We start from the raw sequence: 19,333 nt of genomic DNA, 5'->3' as shown, positions 1-19,333 counted from the left end.
GTGAAACCTCTGCAGACCTGGGGAGAATGTGCAAACTCCACACGGACAGTGACCCAGAGCCGGGATTCGAACCCGGGTCCTCAGCGCTGTAGTCCCAGTGCTAAACACTGAGCCACATGCCGCCCCTGTGTTCCCAATTTTTAACAGGTTCTTTTAAGGGTGTAGTTTGCTTCAGGCTGCGAGCCAACACACACTTCATTCCCAACCTGGCCAGCTCGATGTAGGGAAAGGAATGTCCTTGTCCTCCGCAATTGTCACAGTGTTTGGCAAACCTTTCAAGGAGCCATTGCTCACGGCACTTCAGAGGGATCATGAACCATAGCCTGCATGAGAGAACATTTTGAAAGATATGTTGAAACGGTCCTCTTTAATCCCCCTGTGCCAGTTGATGCCCCTCCAATCATCCTTCCATGGTCCTTCATGCCCCTTCTGCCAATATATGCCCCTTACCTGTCCCATGGCCCCTTGTGCCAAACTATGGGACTTCCATGCTTATTCACCCATTATACACTGTCTAGGACTAATGGACCCGAGAGCGACAATAGGATGTGTAAAAATGGTTTTTTAAAAAGTAATTTGTAAAATTAATTCAATGAACTTCACTGGCTAGGCTAGCATTTATTTCCCATTCATAATTGAGATGTTGGTGAACTGCTTTCTTGAACCACTGCACTCCATGTGGGCTGCATGGTAGCACAGTGGTTAGCAATATTGCTCCACAGTGCCCGGGTCCCAGGTTTGATTCCCGGCCTGGCTCACTGTCTGTGCGGAGTCTGCACGTTCGCCCCGTGTCTGCGTGGGTTTCCTCCAGGTGCTCCGGTTTCCTTCCACAAGTCCCGAAAGACGTGCTATTAGGTAATTTGGACATTCTGAATTCTCCCTCGGTGTATCCGAACACGTGCCGGAGTGTGGCGACTAGGGGCTTTTCATGGTAACTTCATTGCAGTGTTAATGTAAGCCTACTTGTGACAATAAAGATTATTATTATGTGGTGTAGGTACATCCACTGTGCTATTAGGGAGGGAATTTCAGGATTTTGACCCAGCAACAATGAAGGAACAGCGATATATTTCCAAGTCAGGATGGTGAATGGCTTGGAGGAGAGCTTCAAGGTGGAGGTGTTCCCAAGCATCTGCTCCCCTTGTCCTTCTCGGTGGCAGTGGTTGTGGGTTTGGAAGGTGCTCCCTAAGGAGCCTTGTCGAGTTCCTGCTGTGCATCTTGTAAATTGTACATACTGCTGCCACTTTGCATTGGTGGTGGAGGGGGTGAATGCTTGTGCAAGTGGTGTCAATCAAATGGGCTGCTAGGGCAGCACGCTAGCACAGTGGGTAGCACTGTTGCTTCACAGCTCCAGGGTCCCAAGTTCGATTCCCAGCTTGGGTCACTGTCTGTGCGGAGTCTGCACGTCCTCCCACAAGTCCCGATAGACATGCTGTTAGGTAATTTGGACATTCTGAATTCTCCCTCTGTGTACTCAAACATGTGCCGGAATGTGGCGACTAGAGGCTTTTCACAGTAACTTCATTGCAGTGATAATGCAAGCCTACTTGTGACAATAAAGATTTTATTTTTTTTAATCAAGTGGGCTGCTTTATCCTGGGTGCTGTCAAGCTTCTTGAGTGTTGTTGGAGCTGCACTCGTCCAGGCAAGGCTCCATCACACTCCTGGCTTGTGCTTTGTAGACTGTGGACAGGCTCTGGGGTGTCAGGGGGTGAGTTACTCACCGCAGGATTCATAACCCCTGACCTGCTCTTGTAGCCACAGTATTTATTTGGCTAGTCCAGTTCAGTTTCTGGTCAATGGTAACCTCCAGGTTATTGATAATTTTCTACTTAAAAAATACTTTTTATTAGTGGCCAATAAAAGTGCCAGTCATCCAGACCCTTTAAAGTTTCAATAGCTGAAACTGCAAGCACTTGAATCTTCTTTACCTTGTGTAAATATACATTGTAGAATTGACAGAAAATATTAGGGAGTCAGAGCGGTCAATCAATGCTGTCCCTGATGCGCAGGTATTTTACTTCTCTATTGGTGCATGGGCTATAAGCCAAGAATGCATAATGAGGCTGTCAGCCAAGAATACATAATGAGGCTGTCAGCCAAGAATACATAATGAGGCTGTCAGCCAAGAATACATAATGAGGCTTGACTGAGAGCCCAGAAATTAATTTGCGTGTTGAAAGGCCTAAGCCCCAGGATTTACCTGGTCTGTCCTTCATGTGTCGCCAGATCCAAACAATTTTGACTGTTAAATGCCCTCTGAAATTACCTAGCGAACTGCTCAACTGCGTTAAACTGCAAAAAACAAGTGCAGTGGTACAAGAAGGCAGCTCATCACCACCTTCTGAAGGGACAATTAGGAATGGGCAATAAATGCTGGCCTAACGAACAACACCCAAATCCCACAGATACATAAAAAAATATTTTACTGACAGTGACCTCCATTACACATATTACAGTCACAGACGTCCCCTGTGGATGCAGTTAATGAACTTGGGCTGAATTCAAGTGTTATTGGTTGCAAGCAACCAGAATGAAAGAATGCTAAAAGGGTTAAATTATGAAGACAGTTGGTGAATGAGACTTGTATGCCCTTGGCTATTCACGCCTAAAGGGAATTCTAATCGAGGTGCGTAATGTGGTGATATGCATACCAATGTAAATAGCTGGATGTACGACCTCCGACCAGCAGGTGGGGACAGAGATCCACCATGTGACTCCAGAGATCGGGCAGTTGGTAGTAAGTCGTTCTAGAGGACAGTCGTATTAGAAGTAGCTCCAGGGCAGCACGGTGGCGTAGTGGTTAGCATTGCTGCCACACAGTGTCGAGGTCCCAGGTTCGATCCCAGCTCTGGATCATTGTCCGTGTGGAATTTGCACATTCTCCCCATGTCTGCGTAGGTTTCACCCCCACAACCCGAAGATGTGCAGGGTAGATTCTCCAGCGCCGGATTTTGGGCGGGGATCGCGCCGCGCCGGTCGGGGGTCATTGGCAGCGGCCCCCCCAGCAATTCTACGGGTCCCGATGGGCCGAGTGGCCACCCATCTTTGGCCAGTCCCACCGGCGTGGATTAGACAAGGTCCATACGGGCAGGACCTGGCTTGGAGGGTGGCTTGCGGAGTCCTCGGGGGGGGGATCCCACGGTGGCCTGGCCCACGATCGGGGCCCACCGATCTGCAGGTGGACCTGTGCCGTGGGGGTACTCTTTCCCTCCGCGTCGGCCTCTGTAAGGCTCCGCGATGGCTGGCGCGGAGAAGAAACTCCCTGCCCATGCGCAGGAAACACAGCAGCGGTTCTGCGCATGCGCCAGAACATGCTGGCGGTCCTCGTGCCGGCTGACGGAGGCCCTTCGGCACCGGTTGGCGCGGCACCAACCCCTCCAGCGCCGGCCTAGCCGCCGGAGGTGCGAAGGATTATGCATCTTCCGGGCGGCCCGATGTCGGAGTGGTTCACGCCACTCTTTAGCGTTGGTACGGCCCGCCCCGCCGATTGCGGGAGAATCCCTGCCTAGATGTTCTGTGTCCATCTTTACCACGGCCACAACACAGAACATAACACATAAGATCACTAAAGCAATTCGTAGGGTAGAAATAGTGAAACTACTTCCTCTGGTGGGAGAGTCCAGAACAAGGGGCCGATCTTTAAAATTGGAGATGGAGGGACAGCATGGTGGCACAGTGGTTAGCACTGCTGCCTCACGGCGTTGAGGACCCAGGTTCAATCCCGGCTCTGGGTCACTGACCGTGTGGAGATTGCACATTCTCCCCGTGTTTGCGTGGGTTTCGCCTCCACAACACAAAGATGTGCAGGGTAGGTGGATTGGCCACACTAAATTGCCCCTTAATTGGATAAAATGAATTGGGTACTCTAAATTTAAAAAAAAAATTAGAGATGGGACTGTAAAGGGGTGGTGTCAGAAACATGTCTTCGCATAAAGGGTAGAGAAAATCTGGAACTGTCTCCCCAAAAAGCTATTGAGGTTCGGAGTGAATTGAAAGTTTCTAAACTGAGATTCTTGTTGTGCAGGGGCATGGAGAAATACCAAACCAATGCAGGTCGATGGTGCCATGACCTAACTGAATGGCAGAACAGACCCAAGGGGCTGAATGGCCTTCTCCTGTTCCATTATGACATAAAAAATGTAAAAACACAGCACTGTCAACACTGTGGAAAATGAATTTGCTCCTGCCCCTCTAATATCTACATTAACCTTCTCTTTCCCCCATTCAAATTTGCAATCATAATGTGAGTAATAATTTGAAAATATTTGCCTGTGTTTTGAGGCTGGCTTTAATGCCGTCAGTAGCCTGTCTGATCAGGGAGTGTAACTTAACTGTGGGTCCAAATATCCGCTATGCTGGAGAGAAACTCCGAAACCCATGGAAAAAGCAAGAACTTACATTTATTTACTGGGGTGAATTTTCCGGTGGAGAATCGTCTCGGGTGGGATGGGCAACTTGATGGACGATCGAAAGATCCATTGGCCTTGGGTGGGAATTTTCGGTCTTGGAACGAGTAGAACTGGAAAACCCAACCCAGTGTCTTTCAAGTCCTCAGGACATCTTAAAGCAGTTTACAGCCAATGAATTTTCTTTTTTAAATTTAGAGTAACCAATTATTTTTTTCCAATTAAGGGGCAATCTAGCGTGGCCAATCCACCTAACCTGCACATCTTTGGGTTGTGGGGATGAGACCCACGCAGACACGGGGAGAATGTGCAAACTCCACACGGACTGTGACCCGAGGCCAGAATTGAACCCGGAACCTCAGCGCCGTAAGACAGCAGTGCTAACCACTGTGCCGCCCAGCCAATTAATTATTTTTGAAGGTAAGTAACTGTTGTAATATAAGGAAAGGTTGAAGGCAATTTGCGCATGGCAAGATTTCACAGACAGCAAAGTGATGATGACCGAATCTTTTCTGTTTTATTGATATTGATTGAGGGATAAATATTGGCCACGAAACGAGGAAACCCTCACACCCTTCTTTCAATAGTACCTGTAGGATACCTGACATCCACCTGAGAGGGATGGGTGGAAACATAGTTTCACATCTCTTTTGACGGTTATGGACATTCAGAGAAAGCAGAATTTGGAGACCACTGGGGTTTCCATTGGCCTCAGTGTCCTCGCCCCCTCCTCCATATGTTCAATCCCATTCAATGAGTAGTAATGGTGTACATATGTTATATATATATTAAGTAAGTAAAGTCACCATAGTCCCAGATGACCATAGGCTGCTTTCCCCTTTAAGGGGAGAGAGCTGACTGGTGGTGATTCAACCCGAGGATCACCGAACCTCAGGCGAGGGGCAAGGTTGAGAAGGTGGGGCCTTCATTGAATAACCTCAGCAGGTACAGGAATTGAACTTTGCACCATGAACCAGCTTATTTATATTATATATATAATAAATGATGATGTACATAGTTATAAAAAGGAATCAAGTAAGAATTTGAGGAATTAATGGGTGGGCAAGGTTTATATTCCATTGCTGATACAAAGCTTTCTGCAAATCCACTTTGCACATTTGCCATCTGCCACCATCTGAATTAGAGACACAATCCGCTCACAAAATCTGTGCAAATCGTAAGCATTTGAAAACTAGGCTGAACTTTGCATTTACCATTGCACCTATCCTTTTCACCCTTGGTGGTGCCCCGAAACTAAGAGCTTCTAAGTTTCTCAGTTCAAAAATAAATAATGGACATTAAAACCCGGCCGACAGCCATTCGCCTGTGCCTCGGGAGAATTTGCCCTTTACTGAAAGAGTTAAAATTGTCTGAAAACGTTGCCAGTAATCTAATTAATTTGCAAGAATAGTCCTCCCTCCATGTGTGTATGTGTGTGTGTGAGGCGAGACTATTGTGCTGCTCTAAATCAACACCGTGCATTGAAAACACCCCTTTATAAATCATTACTGCACCCCAGACACTCTCACGGTCTTGGGTCTCTAGACTGGCCATCACCACTCAATATTCCACACCACTTTCTTACGTCACAACCTGTTCATCATCCCGTCAGCACCAGCATCCAGCTGCTCCGAGAAGGCAATGGGTGAGTTGGCAATCAAATCATTAATGGGGGAGATTTTTTGTGTGTGGCTTTTTATTCTCCAATTCATATGAGCTTAACCACTTCATGGCTGTGACCCCCCCCCCCCCCCGACAATTGTTTTACTGCTATATTAATGCCAGTAAACGCCACTTGTGTTCCTCACCACTAACGCCCTGCCACGTCTCCAATTTTCTTACCATGATCTCCTGATTGCCGCAATCGAAAGGGTCATTGAGGATCCTCTCCTTTAACCAAACTAGCCAATTTTTACATGAAACTCCGCTTTAGTGACCACTGCAGTTGGCATTGTAGTCAGTGCCCTCTCCCACTTGCCCCTGCCCCATGCCAATCCAGAGAGGTGTGCTTTGTACAAGAATGGGGGGAGTTTGAGGTCATCGATGGTTTTGTCTTAATTTAAGGAGGTCAGCAAAAGACAACTTGTAAGAACTGGAATATATTTTATCCAGAGGCCATTGATGCATAATCAATTTTCTTTTCTTTGGTCTTTGAGGTAAATGTGGTACTGGAGTCACACATGAACAAAATAAAGAAGGCTGATTGCCTTCCTTGAAGGGTATTGGTGAGTTTTTAAGAACAATCATTGGGCTGGATTCTCCGCAGCCCCACGCCGAAATCGCATTCGACCCGAGGGCGGAGAATCCAATTTTGCGCCGAAATCGGGTCCGGCAATTCACCGGGACCCGAGAATCAGCGTGACCGCGGAGTGCGCCGCGCGGCTGGGGGCCCATTGACAGAGGCCAGCCCTGCAATCCTCCGCTCCCAACCGGCTGAGTTCCCGACGGTATGGAACTAACCACCTATTGCCGGTCGGGATGCTCGCGTGGCAACTGCAGACTCAGTCCGCGGCCGTCCTGCTGGGGGGGGGCCCCGATAGGCAGCCGGGGTTAATATCCGCGCGGTCAGATCCTCGGGCGCATGGCCGATCGGGGGGGGGGGTTCTAAGTTTTCAGTCTGCCTCCACGGTCCAAGTCCGCCATGGCGCTCAGCATGGCCGCTGGAGACCGCCGCCGTGCGCATGCGCGGACTCAAATCCGGAAGTGTGGGGGCCGGTATCCACCGCTGAAGCTGCGTGAATCACTCTGGGTCCCTGCTAGCATCCTACAGGGCATTGAATTAGCTGCTTTTTTTGCAGGAATTTCCAGAGTAAAACTCCAGCGTCCAAAGATGTGCAGGTTAGGTGGATTGGCTATGCTAAATTGCCCCTTAGTATCCAAAAGATTAGGTGGGGTTACTGGGTTACGGGGACAGGGTGGAGGCGTGGGCTTAAGTAAGGTGCTCTTTCCAAGAGCCGGTGCAGACTTGATGGGCCGAATGGCCTCCTTCTGCACTGTAAATTCTATGTTCTATGTTTTTACGCTGGCGTGGGGACTTGTGCTGGATTTGAATGTGACCTCCTGTTAGTCCAGTACAACACGCACTATGCTGCCATCTGAAGACAGGGATTTGGGGATTAAGGACACAGCTTCCATTTTGCGCCCTGTCAATTGCCCACCCAAGCTCACAACAACAAATATCAATCAGCAAAGGCCACCTGTAGGCCCGTTTTCAGTTGTACAGGAGGTTTTGTCCACACAAAGCAAGCAATGGTAAGAATCTATTGCATAGTGATGGGGTGGAGAATGTTTCAAAGATCGATGTAGGGAAATCATAAAAACTGCTCTTGCAATCTTGCTGCTAAGCAGAAATGTCATGGGTGAATCAATGCCTGCCTTTAGGATGAGAGGCCACCCAGATATGGAGGGGTTAACTCTCAGGGAGGGCCTTATGGGATTGGCTCTATCCTATAACCTACCGCAGTGCCCCTACAACAACTTTAACAAGATGTTCTGAGGTGCTCCTCAGGGACATTATCAAATGACATTGGAAACCAAGGCTCTTGGTCAAAGAGGGAGTCTTCAGGGAGCATCTTGCAGGAGAGAAAACCAGAGCTTATGGCCATCAATGGTGGATTGCTGAAAATATGAGATCTGAGACCTGAATCGGATGAGCACAGAGATTTCAGAGGTTGGGAGATGCTAAGTGGTCAAGGATATGGTGAGCCAAGACTTAAATTAGTGGTATGATCACAACTAATAATTTAAATATTCCAATGCAATGTGTCAGTGAACCTAATTGATGATGAAATAATTATGGTTTCCATAAATTACATGAAAATGTAATGGTTAAATTAAAGTAGAATCAGGAAATGGGCATGCAATGAGAGTAATCGCCACCACGCTACATGGCTTGAGAAGACCCTGAATATGTTGGTCAGACTGCCCCAAAGTCATAGCTTCGGGGCGACAGTGGTTCGTACTGTGCCAGGGACCCAGGTTTGATTCCAACCGTAGGTGACTATCTGCGTGGGTTTCCTCCGGGTGCTTGTTACCTCCCACAATCCAAAGATGTGCAGGTTGGGTGGATTGGCCATGATAAACTGGTCCTTCGTGTCCAATGATTAGGTGGGATCATGGGGATAGGATGGGGGGGGGGGGGGGGGGGGGGGGGGGGGGGGGGGGGGGAATCGGCCTAGGTAGAGTGCTCTTTCAGAGGGCCGGTGCAGACCTAATGGGCTAATGGCCTCCTTCTGCCACTGTAGGGATTCTATGAAAGTGTTGAAAAAGCAACATGTTAACTGCAAAGAAAGTCTTTGAAGACACAGCTCTAAGCTCAAGTAAGTAGCTAGTGAGTATATGGGTCCCTCGTGGTGAGGCTGCAGTGCAAAGCCTGTCGGATGGGACAGCTCAGTCAGGAAAGGCGAGTGACCAGAATGTGGGCCGGATTAGTAGTGAGCAACAGAGAGCCAAACAAATAAAACATTAAGTATTGAGCCAGAGAAGGTTGCAATTATAATGGATGACTTCAGGAGTTGCTGAACAATAAATTGAACAGAAGGCAGACACCATGGGCTGGATTCTCCGCTCCCCGACACCGAAATCGTGTTTGGCGAGGGGGCAGAAAATCACCGATGACGCCAAAAATGGGAGCGGCGCCACTTTCGCGATGTTCTGTTCCCTGGAAAGCGGCGTACTCTAGGACTACGCCGGGCCACATATCCACGCCTGAGGCCCGCCCTGCAATGCTCATTCCCCGACCGGCCGAGTTTCCGACGGGGTGGGACTCTCATGGTCTCACCCGTCGTGAACGTAGCGTGGCAGCTGCGGACTCAGTCCGGCGCCACCACAGTCAGGGTAGGGCCGATCCGTGGGCAGGGGGGGCTTCATTCAGGGCTGGGGGCACTGTGGGTGGGCGGTCATGGGGCACACAAGCGGCCGAAGGGGGGTACTAGTTTTGAGGGGGTCCGGGTCCACGTTTGAGTCGGCCCTGAAGCACGCGGCCGCTGCAGGTCGCTGCCGTGCACATGCGCAGCCACGCACCCGGAAATGCTCAGGGCCGTATCGGCAGCCAGAGCTGGGAGCTCTACGCTGTCGCCCTGCTAGCCCCCAGCAAAACGGCGAATTGGTGGCCGGTTTGCACCAGTTTTCACACCGGTGTGGGGACTTAAGTCTCCCAAACAGAGAATCCAGCCCCATTACTCCGTGGTGGATTACCACAACTCGTCTTCGTAGGCATTGCTTCAGAAAAGCACACAAAAAGTGGCTACAGCTACTCATCCTAGGCCCCATAGTAAGAATGTCCACAAAATTCCCCAGTTTGAATTGGGATGCAGCTGACCTACTAGTAATTTTTAATAATTTGTTCATGGGATGTGGGCATCGTTGGAGGGACCAGCATTTATTGCCCATCCCGGAGGTCATTTAAGGGTCAGCCACATTCAGGGTGTTTAAACAGCACACAGACAAGTGCGTATTTCAGGTACCTCTGAAACATCCAAACAAGCCACAAAATTCTGCCTAGCAATTGGGCATGAAGGTCTACGCAGGATGAATACATCAGGATTAACAGAAGATAGAAGTAATCGTCATGGTCCTCTTTCCCACACACTTGAGTAAAAAAAATAATTCAGGAGATATTTGAATCACTATCTAGGCCAGCATTTATTGCCCATTCCTAATTACCCTGGAGAAGATGGTGGAGTGATTTTCTTGAACCACTGCAGTCCGTGTGGCGTAGGTATACCCACACTACTGTTGGGAAGGAAGTTCCAGGATTTTTACTTGGCGACCAGTGAAGGCGACCAGTGAAGGAATAGCGATATAGTTCCAAGTCAAGATGGTGTGTGGCTTAGAGGGGAACCTGCAGTTGGTGGTGTTGCCATGTATCTGCTGCCCTTGTCCTTCCAGGTAGGAGAGGTTGTAGGAGCCTTGGCGAGCTGCTGCAGTGATGGTACACACCGCAGCCACTGTGCATGGTGGTGGGGGGTGAATGTTGAAGGTGGTGGATAGGGTCCCAATCAAGCGGGGCTGTTTTGTCCTGGCCAGTGTCAAGTATCTCGAGTGTTGTTGGAGCTGCACTCATCCAGGCAAATACTGAAGGAGTGCTGCACTATTGGAGGTGACGCCGGCGTAAACACCGGAGTGGTGTACGCCGGCATCAACGGGCCACTTGGCACAGCAATTCAGCGATCATCAGGGTGCCAGCACGGCACGGGAGTGCTGCACGCTGTTCCGGCGCCGAAAGGCGGCCCTGCACGGGTCCACCCATGGGCACGATGGCCGTCTCCGTGCTGGCGCCTGCGCGTGATGGCCGTCTCCATGCCGGCACATGCACGAGGTTGCCATCTCTGCGCCGGCGCCGTGCAACATGGAGATCTACAGCAGGTCTGCACAGGAGGTGGTAGGCCCCCTCCAGATCGCGGGCGCCTGCTGATCGGAAGCCCTCGATCGCGGGCCTGGACCCCGTGGAGCCCCCACCCCCGGAGTCAGATCCCCCCGCCCCCCCCCACCAGGACATCCACTGTAGCCGTGGGTCTGAGCTCCCGCCAGGTGGTACCAGGATGGAACCACGCCGGCGTGACTCGGCGGGGGTTCGGCCGGTCAACCGTGGGGAATTGTGTCCCAGCGTCGGAGCGGCATGGCGGGACTTTCCCACGTCCCCGCCGATTCTCCGACCTGGTGCCGGCTCGGAGAATCCTGTCCGTAATTTCTTAACAGGGACATTAGACCAAGGCTCTCCCAGTGGGTGTACCTAAATCCCAGAGATTGCAGCAGTTCAAGAAGGCAACTCACCACCACCTTCTGAAGGGCAACTAGGGATGTGCAATAAATGCTGGCCTAGCCAGCGACGCCCACATGCCATAAAGGAATTTTTAAAAGGTACAAAAGATCCAAGGTTTGAATAGGGTAGTACTCCACAGTGTCCCGGCCATTACTTATCTGTCAAGCTGCATCACTAAAAACAGAATATTTAACTATTGGTACATTGTTTTTTAAAAAAGAAATTTAGAGTACCCAATTAACTTTTTCCAAATAAGGGGCAAATTAGCGTGGCCAATCTACCTACCCTGCACATCTTTGGGTTGTGGGGGCGAAATCCACCTAACACGGGAGGTGCAAATTCCACACGGACAGTGACCCAGAGCCGGGATCGAACCTGTGGCCTTGGCGCCGTGAGACAGCAGTGTTAACCACTGCGCCACCGTGCCGCCCGGACTATTAGTACATTGCTGTTTCAGAGTTGTTCCTGTGCACAAATTGGCTGTCACGTGACTACACTTCAAGGTCTTTATTGGCTGTTCTGATGTCATGAAAGGCACTATAGAAGTGTAAGTTCTTTTGTTACCTGCAAAATGTTTGCATGCAAAAATGGAAAGCCACTAGATTTTTAAATATACGTTTTAATTAATCTCTGAAAAACTACACATAGCATTTCACACCGTGCATGATTTCACTCCTGCTTTAGCACAGATACAAAATAATCAGCTGCTCTATATAATTTTTTTAACAATTAAAATGCCATTGTCACCTCACATTACTTGAAGGAACTGACTTATTTCCAGAGATTTCCGGGCATCATTCTGACCTCTGGTAAGGCCTTGAGCATGTTGCTATTTCACACATGTGGGGTCCAGCCAGTCAGTTGCTATTCCACAGTAAAAGCTTCACAGCACAAGCCCAATCGAATCCTCGCCTGATCTACACTGACATGAATCTTCCAACAGCCAACGGCAGATGGCAATCAGAAGCAGGAACTCTTATTTGGTCCCCCTCATCTCATCCCTCTCTTAACCAGTGTCAAAAGCAACACTCTCACTGGCCATCCCAGCTCAAATCAGTGCATAGCAGCGCTATTTTTAATGCCATAAAGATTTTAAAGATGAAATTTGGTTTCAGGAAATAAATAACAGGAGGGGTTCATATGTTTAATTCATATCTGGTCAGCATGGACTGGCCCTTTTAACGTGTACAGCTTTATAATTAAGTCATTTGAGTGAAATCAGACAGATCAGTGAATTGGGAGTCTCCTGGGAGTCTGCAGAGGCCTGTATCCCTAAAGCAGCATGTGCCCCAGACACAAATTAAAGGCAGGAGTCAGAGTCTTTTGCACACAGGCTGGGAGAAACAAAACAAGTGTCACCGAGGGACTTAGATCAGATGGTTTACTGGGTTCTAACTGAAAGCAATTTACAGTTAGCTTCAATAAAAAGGGGCGTGAGAGGTGTGTGTTTTTACAATTACAGCAATTGCTTCTACTGTGCCTTTTAATTAGGGAGATGGGGTCATTGAGGGAGAGGGGATGGTAGTGGAGGGGCTGACAGAAGAATAGGGCAGAGAAGTGGAGGGTGCGACAAAGGGATGAGATGAAGAAATGATGAGTGGGAGAGATAAGTGAAAGACAGGAAGTGTGATATTTAAAGGGTCACTATTTAATTTTAACAAAGAAACTTAGATGCTAGTAGGATAGATCTCCCTTTTGTAAACGTCCAATGCAAAGTGAGTTTGGGTCGTCTCAGTCCCGATTCTAATTCAGGGGCAACATTGGAACAGTGTAAACTTTACTCTGTATCTAACCCTGTGCTGTATCTGTCCTGGGAGTGTTTTATGGGGACAATGTAGAGGGAGCTTTACTCTGTATCTAACCCTGTGCTGTATCTGTCCTGGGAGTGTTTTATGGGGACAGTGTAGAGGGAGCTTTACTCTGTATCTAACCCTGTGCTGTACCTGTCCTGGGAGTGTTTGATGGGGACAGTGTAGAGGGAGCTTTACTCCGTATCTAACTCCGTGCTGTACCTGCCATGGGAGTGTTTGATGTTAACACTAGGTAATTAATTTTTCCACCTTCCAGCAACAACATCTTTCACAATGGAGAGCATATTAACCAATGTATAGTGTAGGAGCTTACAAGCTATACATTAATTTTCAACAGAGGCCATTGTTTTGTAACACATTTATAAAATGTTTTTGTCTTGCACTGTGCGATATTTCTTCCTAATAGTTAAACAAACAGATTCACATATACCTGGATCTATTTTTAAAACACTTGTTAAAATCATTCCCATGATCGATATCTTGCACTGGCTTTGCAAAGGCTATTATTTGCACTTATTGATGTCAACAGGATTATGGCAGATTTTGAACTTGTGCTTGGTTATACAGGAGGTAATAACCCCCTTCCTTACCCACTCGCCCACTCCTGACCACATGTAGTGAGAACAGTTCTCTATCTCAGTCATCTGACTTTGCAACACTCTTTCTTAGGAACCCTCTGAGTCAAAAGGTGGTAGGTTCAAGTCCCACTCCATGACCTTGAGCACAAAGTCTAGGCTTACACTCCTGGTTCAGTACTGTAGGAGTGCTGCACTGTTCAAGTAACTGTCTTTCGATTGAGACGCTAAAAATGAGACTCCGGGCAGCACGGTGGCGCAGTGGTATAGCACTGCAGTCTCACGACGCCGAGGTCCCAGGTTCGATCCCGGCTCTGGGTCACTGTCCGTGTGGAGTTTGCACATTCTCCCCGTGTTTGGTGGGTTTCGCCACACAACCCAAAGATGTGCAAGGTAGGTGGATTGAACACGCTAAATTGCCCCTTAATTGGAAAAAATGAATTAGGTACTCTAAATTCTTTTTTTTAAAATGAGGCTCCAATATCATCACAGGTGGACGTAAAAGATCTCACAGCACCGCTTATAGAAGAGCAGGCGAGTTCTTCCCAGTGTCCTGGACAATATTCATCCCTCAGGGCGGCACGGTGGCACAACGGTTAGCACTGCTGCCTCACAGCTCTAGGGATCCGGGTTCAATTCCGGCCTCGGGCGACTGTGTGGAGTTTGTACTTTCTCCCCGTGGCTGCGTGGGTTTCCTCTGGTGCTCCGGTTTCCTTCCACAGTCCAAAGATGTGCAGGTTAGGTGAATTGGCCATGTTAAATTGCCCCTTAGTGTACAAAAGGTGAGGGGGGGTTACCGGGTTATGGGGATAGGGTGGAGGTGTGGGCTTAAGTAGGATTCTCTTTCGAAGGGCTGGTGCAGTCTCGATGGGCCAAATGGTCTTCTTCTGCACTGTAAATTCTATGATTCTCAACCGACTTCAATAAAACAGATTATCTGGTCATTACATTATTTTTGTGGGATCTTGCTGCGTGCAAATTGGCTGCAGCATTTCCCACATTACAATATGTCAAAAGTACTTCATTGATTGTAAAGCGCGTTGGGATGCTGAGATTGTGAAAGGTATTATAGAAATTATTTTAACTGGGCAGACTCCCAGAGCCTCTACTGCCAATTCCTATCCATTTTCATCTGTTCAGGAAACAGGCAGCTTGCACAGGTTTCGTCTCAGAGGAGGCAGTGGTATCTGGACTAGCAATCCCAGAGTAATGCCCTGGGAACCAAGGTTCGAATCCCACCATGGTTCATGGTTTAATTTGGATTTTAAAAACCTGGAATTAATGTCTAATGGTGACCAATCAATTGTTGTAAAAACCCATCTGGTTCATTAAAATCTGTCTGAAACCTGGGGCGAAATTCTCCTACCCGCCCCGCCACATTTCTGCCCCGACCGGCCGGCGGGAGTCTCCGTAACACCGGCCGGTCAATGGGGTTTCCCATTGTGGGGCAGCCCCACGCCATCGGGAAACCCCCCAGCGCCGGCAAAACGGAGACTCCCGCCGGCGGAGAATGACGCCCCTGGTCTGGACTCCAGACAATGTGGTTGATTTTTAACTGTCCTTTGAAATGGCCTGGTAAGTCACTCAACTCAAGGGCAATTAGGAATGGGCAATAAATGCTGGCCCTGCCAGTGACACCCACATCCCATAATGAATGTAAAAATAAAAAGCAAAAGGGCTGGAATCCTATTCTAGAATATGCCCATTACACAGTACATCCATTATAGTATATAGCCATTATAAAATATAAACACAGCCTTAATAAAACATGACCATCATAAAATACAGCCATTATAGAACACACCCTTTGCAGAGCAAATACATTAGGTCACCCAATTAAGAGAATGCAACCAATATAGAGCACACGCTATATAGAACCCAGCCATTACAGGACACTCCCATGATAGATCGTTTTGCTCTTTTTGAATCCTGAGAGCAGATTGTGTGCAATGTAAAACAAGCCGATTTTGCAGTGTTGATGGAGACCAATATCACCTTCTGCCTCCACCACTTCCCATCCAATCTGCTTTTGGTGACTCCTGTGCATTCCCAAGTATCCTCACCAATGGAATAATTTTCTTGCAGTCTCTTTGTGTGATGGTGGAACTCCAATCATTCTAGTTCCCCCCAAACTGACCTGGGTCTGAATTTGCCAAGACTCCATTCCGCCAAGGAACTGTGGGATGGGGAGGGGAGGACCTGAAGCTCCTGTCAAGGCTCTGGCGTAGAGCCGGACAGAGCAGCATAGTCCAGGGGAGAGCGGATTTCTCAAGCTCACAATTGATGATTCAGCTATTGATGGATAACCCGTTGCTGTTTCAGATGGGGGTGTTGGTAGAATTCCTTGGTTCACCCAAAAAGGCACCCCTCCAAAAGTATGTGGCGAGGAGGGTCGGAAGGGTTTAAATACCCAGGGTTCTCCATCAATTTAGATCGTAGGCATATCTTAATTGGTTTGGAAACCTGGAAGATTTTCATCCTACTGTGAGCTGCATCTGCCCTCTCCCAGGAATTTTGGTCTCGGTGTTGGTTCCTTTTTTTTTGCAGGGAGATAGATGGATGTTTAAATATCATGTTTGGTCCTCTACTCTGTGATAACACTGCATGCAAGAAATTTGGACACCGGCCCTCTGAGGGTGGGTGGATGAAAAGGGGAGTGTTAAATTAAAAACTACACTGCCATTCAGATACAGGACAGCAAAGCCACAATGAATCAATAACAAAGGATGCCAACTGTCCAATTTTCCCTGGCCAGAATTCTCTGCCCGTTCACGGCAGCAGGATTCTCCAGTCTTGCTGAGCGCCAATTTCTCTGTTCCCACTGGCAGTGGTGAAGGGCGAACTCGGGTCGGACAATCCCGGCCCATGTACAGTTTTACAATAGTTTTTTTTTTTTTGTTACCTCGCTCCAAGACCAAGGTTGCAAGTGTTTGGCAGACTGTTTCAACAGTGGAGACATCATACTCTAGCTTGATTTTGTCCTTGCGATGTGTCAATGGATAGAGATCAGGAGCAGCAAAGCCTGCTTTGGCACCGATCTGCTCCCCAAGCAAACAAAAGAGCAGCCAATTTGGTTTGAGGTGCAGAAGAGCCAGCCAGCAGCTGTGAAGCTAGTCTCTTGGGAGTCAACGCCTTTCAGAAAAAGGTGGTGACATTTTGGGTGGGGGTGGGGGGGTGTGCATGAAAGGAGTGGAGAAAAAAAGTAAAAGAAAATTCCCTGACTCATAATTAATCGCTCGTTCTTCAACATGGCAGAAGAGAAGGCACTCCCCAGCTTGCTTTGTTCTCAAGTCAGAGCATCCCCCTTTCCTACGAGGCCATCAAGTACTGATGGAAATAAAGACCAAACAGGTTCGTCACCACTTGACAGGCAGCCAGCCACCAGATCAGGAAGGAGAAAAGGCCCCGGTAAAAGAGGGGTGTGAAAACGCAACAGAGGGTGCTCAGGGTTGCTTTGATCTGAGAGACGGCTACTTGATAATCGTCCTCTTCATCGTCTGCTGGGCTGGAGGGATCCGAACCAACATCCAGAGCTGGCGAAACTGGAGGCGGCTCTGGGTAAAAGCCCCAGGAGTAGTCACCTAAATGCAATAAGCACACAATGAGTTACCTCGACGCTACAGTGCTGGAGCAGGCCACTCGGCCCAACATAAACATGCTACTGTTTATGCATATAAAGAAGCTAGATAACGATATTAGGGAGAAAGGAATACAAAGATACACTGATGGGGTGAGATGTTGGATGGGAGGAGGCTCATATGCCAGTATGAAACGGTTGGGTCAAATGGTTTGTTTCTGTGCTGTACAATCTATGTAAATTCCAAGCACCTGTACAGCTAAAGTCTGACTGAATGTAATGCAACTACTGTTATTAGCCCGTAAGACGTAGGAACAGATGTTGGCCACTTGGCGCATTGCGTCTGCTTCGCCATTCAATTAGATCATGACTGATCTGAAATGATAATCCACAACTCTTCTTTCCCGTCTTATCCCCATAACCCTGGATTCCCTTACGGATTAAAAATCTGTCTATCTCAGCGTTCAACATATTTAACGGCCCACCCTCTACAGCTCTGCTGCAAAGAATTCCACGGATTCACTGCCCTCTGAAAGAAGGAATTCCTCCTCATGAGCGACCCTTTACTCTGAGATTATGCCCTCTGGTCCTATACTGTTCCACAAGGGTAAACAACCTCTCAGCATCTATCTTGTCAAGCCCTCCCGAGAAAGCTATATGTCTCAACAAGGTCACCTCTCATTCTTCTAAACTCAATGAGCACAGTCCCAACCTACTCAACCTCTCCTCATAATCCCTCCATACCCGGAATAAACTGAATGAACCTTCTCTGACTGCCTATCCAATGCCAGTATATCTTTCCTTACATAAAGGGACCTAAACTGTTCACAGTATTCCAGGTGTCGTCTAATTAGTGCCTTGTACAGTTTTAGAAGGAATTCCCTATTTGTATACTCCATTCCCTTTGAAATGAAGGCCAGCATTCCATTTGTTTTTCCTATTACCCGCTGAACTTGCATGCTAGCCTTTTGTGATTTATGTACGAGGATACCCAAATCCCTCTGTGGTGCAGCTTTCTCTATTTAGATAATATTCTGTTCCTTAATTCTTCCTACCAAAGTGCATTACTTCACATTTACCTCCATCGCAATTCATCTGCCAAGCTATATCCCCTTGTAGACTCTTTGTGTCACTCTCACCACTTGCCTTCGACCTCTCTTTGTGTCATCCGCAAACTTGCCAATAGTGCATTCACTTCCCTCGTCCAAGTCATTAATTTATTTTCTGAATAACTGTGCCCCTGGCACTCCATTAGTTACAAGTTGCCATCCTGAAAATGCTCCTCTTATCCCAACTCGGTCTTCTATCGGTTAGCCAATCCTCTATTGATGCTAATATACTACCTCCAACACCATGAGCTCTTATTTAGTTAAATAGCTTTTTGTGAGGTCCTTCCTATCGATACAATTCAGTCTCATAGTAGATACTCACGAGTGAGTGTGGCCTCAGAGAACAGCAAAATAGTGAGGACCTCAGGAGGAAAGGGACATCCTTGAATCAAAGTGAGGGGCTGTTTGAGGGTGATGTCTGGAAGCATGTTTCCACACTGGCAAGAGTGCAGTGAGAACCTGGGACTCTCGCCCCCAAAATTATTGTTGAGGTTGGGTGTCATTCAAACATTTCAAGACTGAGATTGGTGATTTTTGTTGGGCAAGGATATCGTGGACATGGAACCAAGATGAGTACAAAGAACAAAGAAATGTACAGCACAGGAACAGGCCCTTCGGCCCTCCAAGCCCGTGCCGACCATGCTGCCCGACTAAACTACAATCTTCTACACTTCCTGGGTCCGTATCCTTCTATTCCCATCCTATTCATATATTTGTCAAGATGCCCCTTAAATGTCCCTATCGTCCCTGCTTCCATTACCTCCTCCGGTAGCGAGTTCCAGGCACCCACTACCCTCTGCGTAAAAAACTTGCCTCGTACATCTACTCTAAACCTTGCCCCTCTCACCTTAAACCTATGCCCCATAGTAATTGACCCCTCTACCCTGGGGAAAAGCCTCTGACTATCCACTCTGTCTATGCCCCTCATAATTTTGTATACCTCTATCAGGTCTCCCCTCAACCTCCTTCGTTCCAGTGAGAACAAACCGAGTTTATTCAATCGCTCCTCATAGCTAATGCCCTCCATACCAGGCAACATTCTGGTAAATCTCTTCTGCACCCTCTCTAAAGCCTCCACATCCTTCTGGT

The 19,333-nt window shown here is 48.1% G+C and overlaps 1 protein-coding gene across 3 annotated transcripts in view; it reads right to left on the bottom strand.

Moving 5' to 3' along the window:
• Positions 1-11,775: 11,775 nt before the first annotated feature.
• The window catches only part of tmem161a (transmembrane protein 161A), a 51,793-nt gene continuing 44,235 nt past the window's right edge, over positions 11,776-19,333 (bottom strand). For all 3 annotated transcript variants that reach the window (XM_072482290.1, XM_072482292.1, XM_072482293.1), the window contains one exon: positions 11,776-17,139. In XM_072482290.1, coding sequence (XP_072338391.1) covers positions 16,868-17,139 — 272 coding nt within the window. In that variant the 3' untranslated portion in view covers positions 11,776-16,867. The remainder of the gene's footprint in view (positions 17,140-19,333) is intronic.

The sequence above is a fragment of the Scyliorhinus torazame genome, chromosome 18 (assembly GCF_047496885.1).
Source record: "Scyliorhinus torazame isolate Kashiwa2021f chromosome 18, sScyTor2.1, whole genome shotgun sequence".
NCBI classification, from domain to species: domain Eukaryota; kingdom Metazoa; phylum Chordata; class Chondrichthyes; order Carcharhiniformes; family Scyliorhinidae; genus Scyliorhinus; species Scyliorhinus torazame.
The sequence above is the reverse complement of the archived record's forward strand: the minus strand, read 5'-3'. Positions and strand labels throughout refer to the sequence as shown.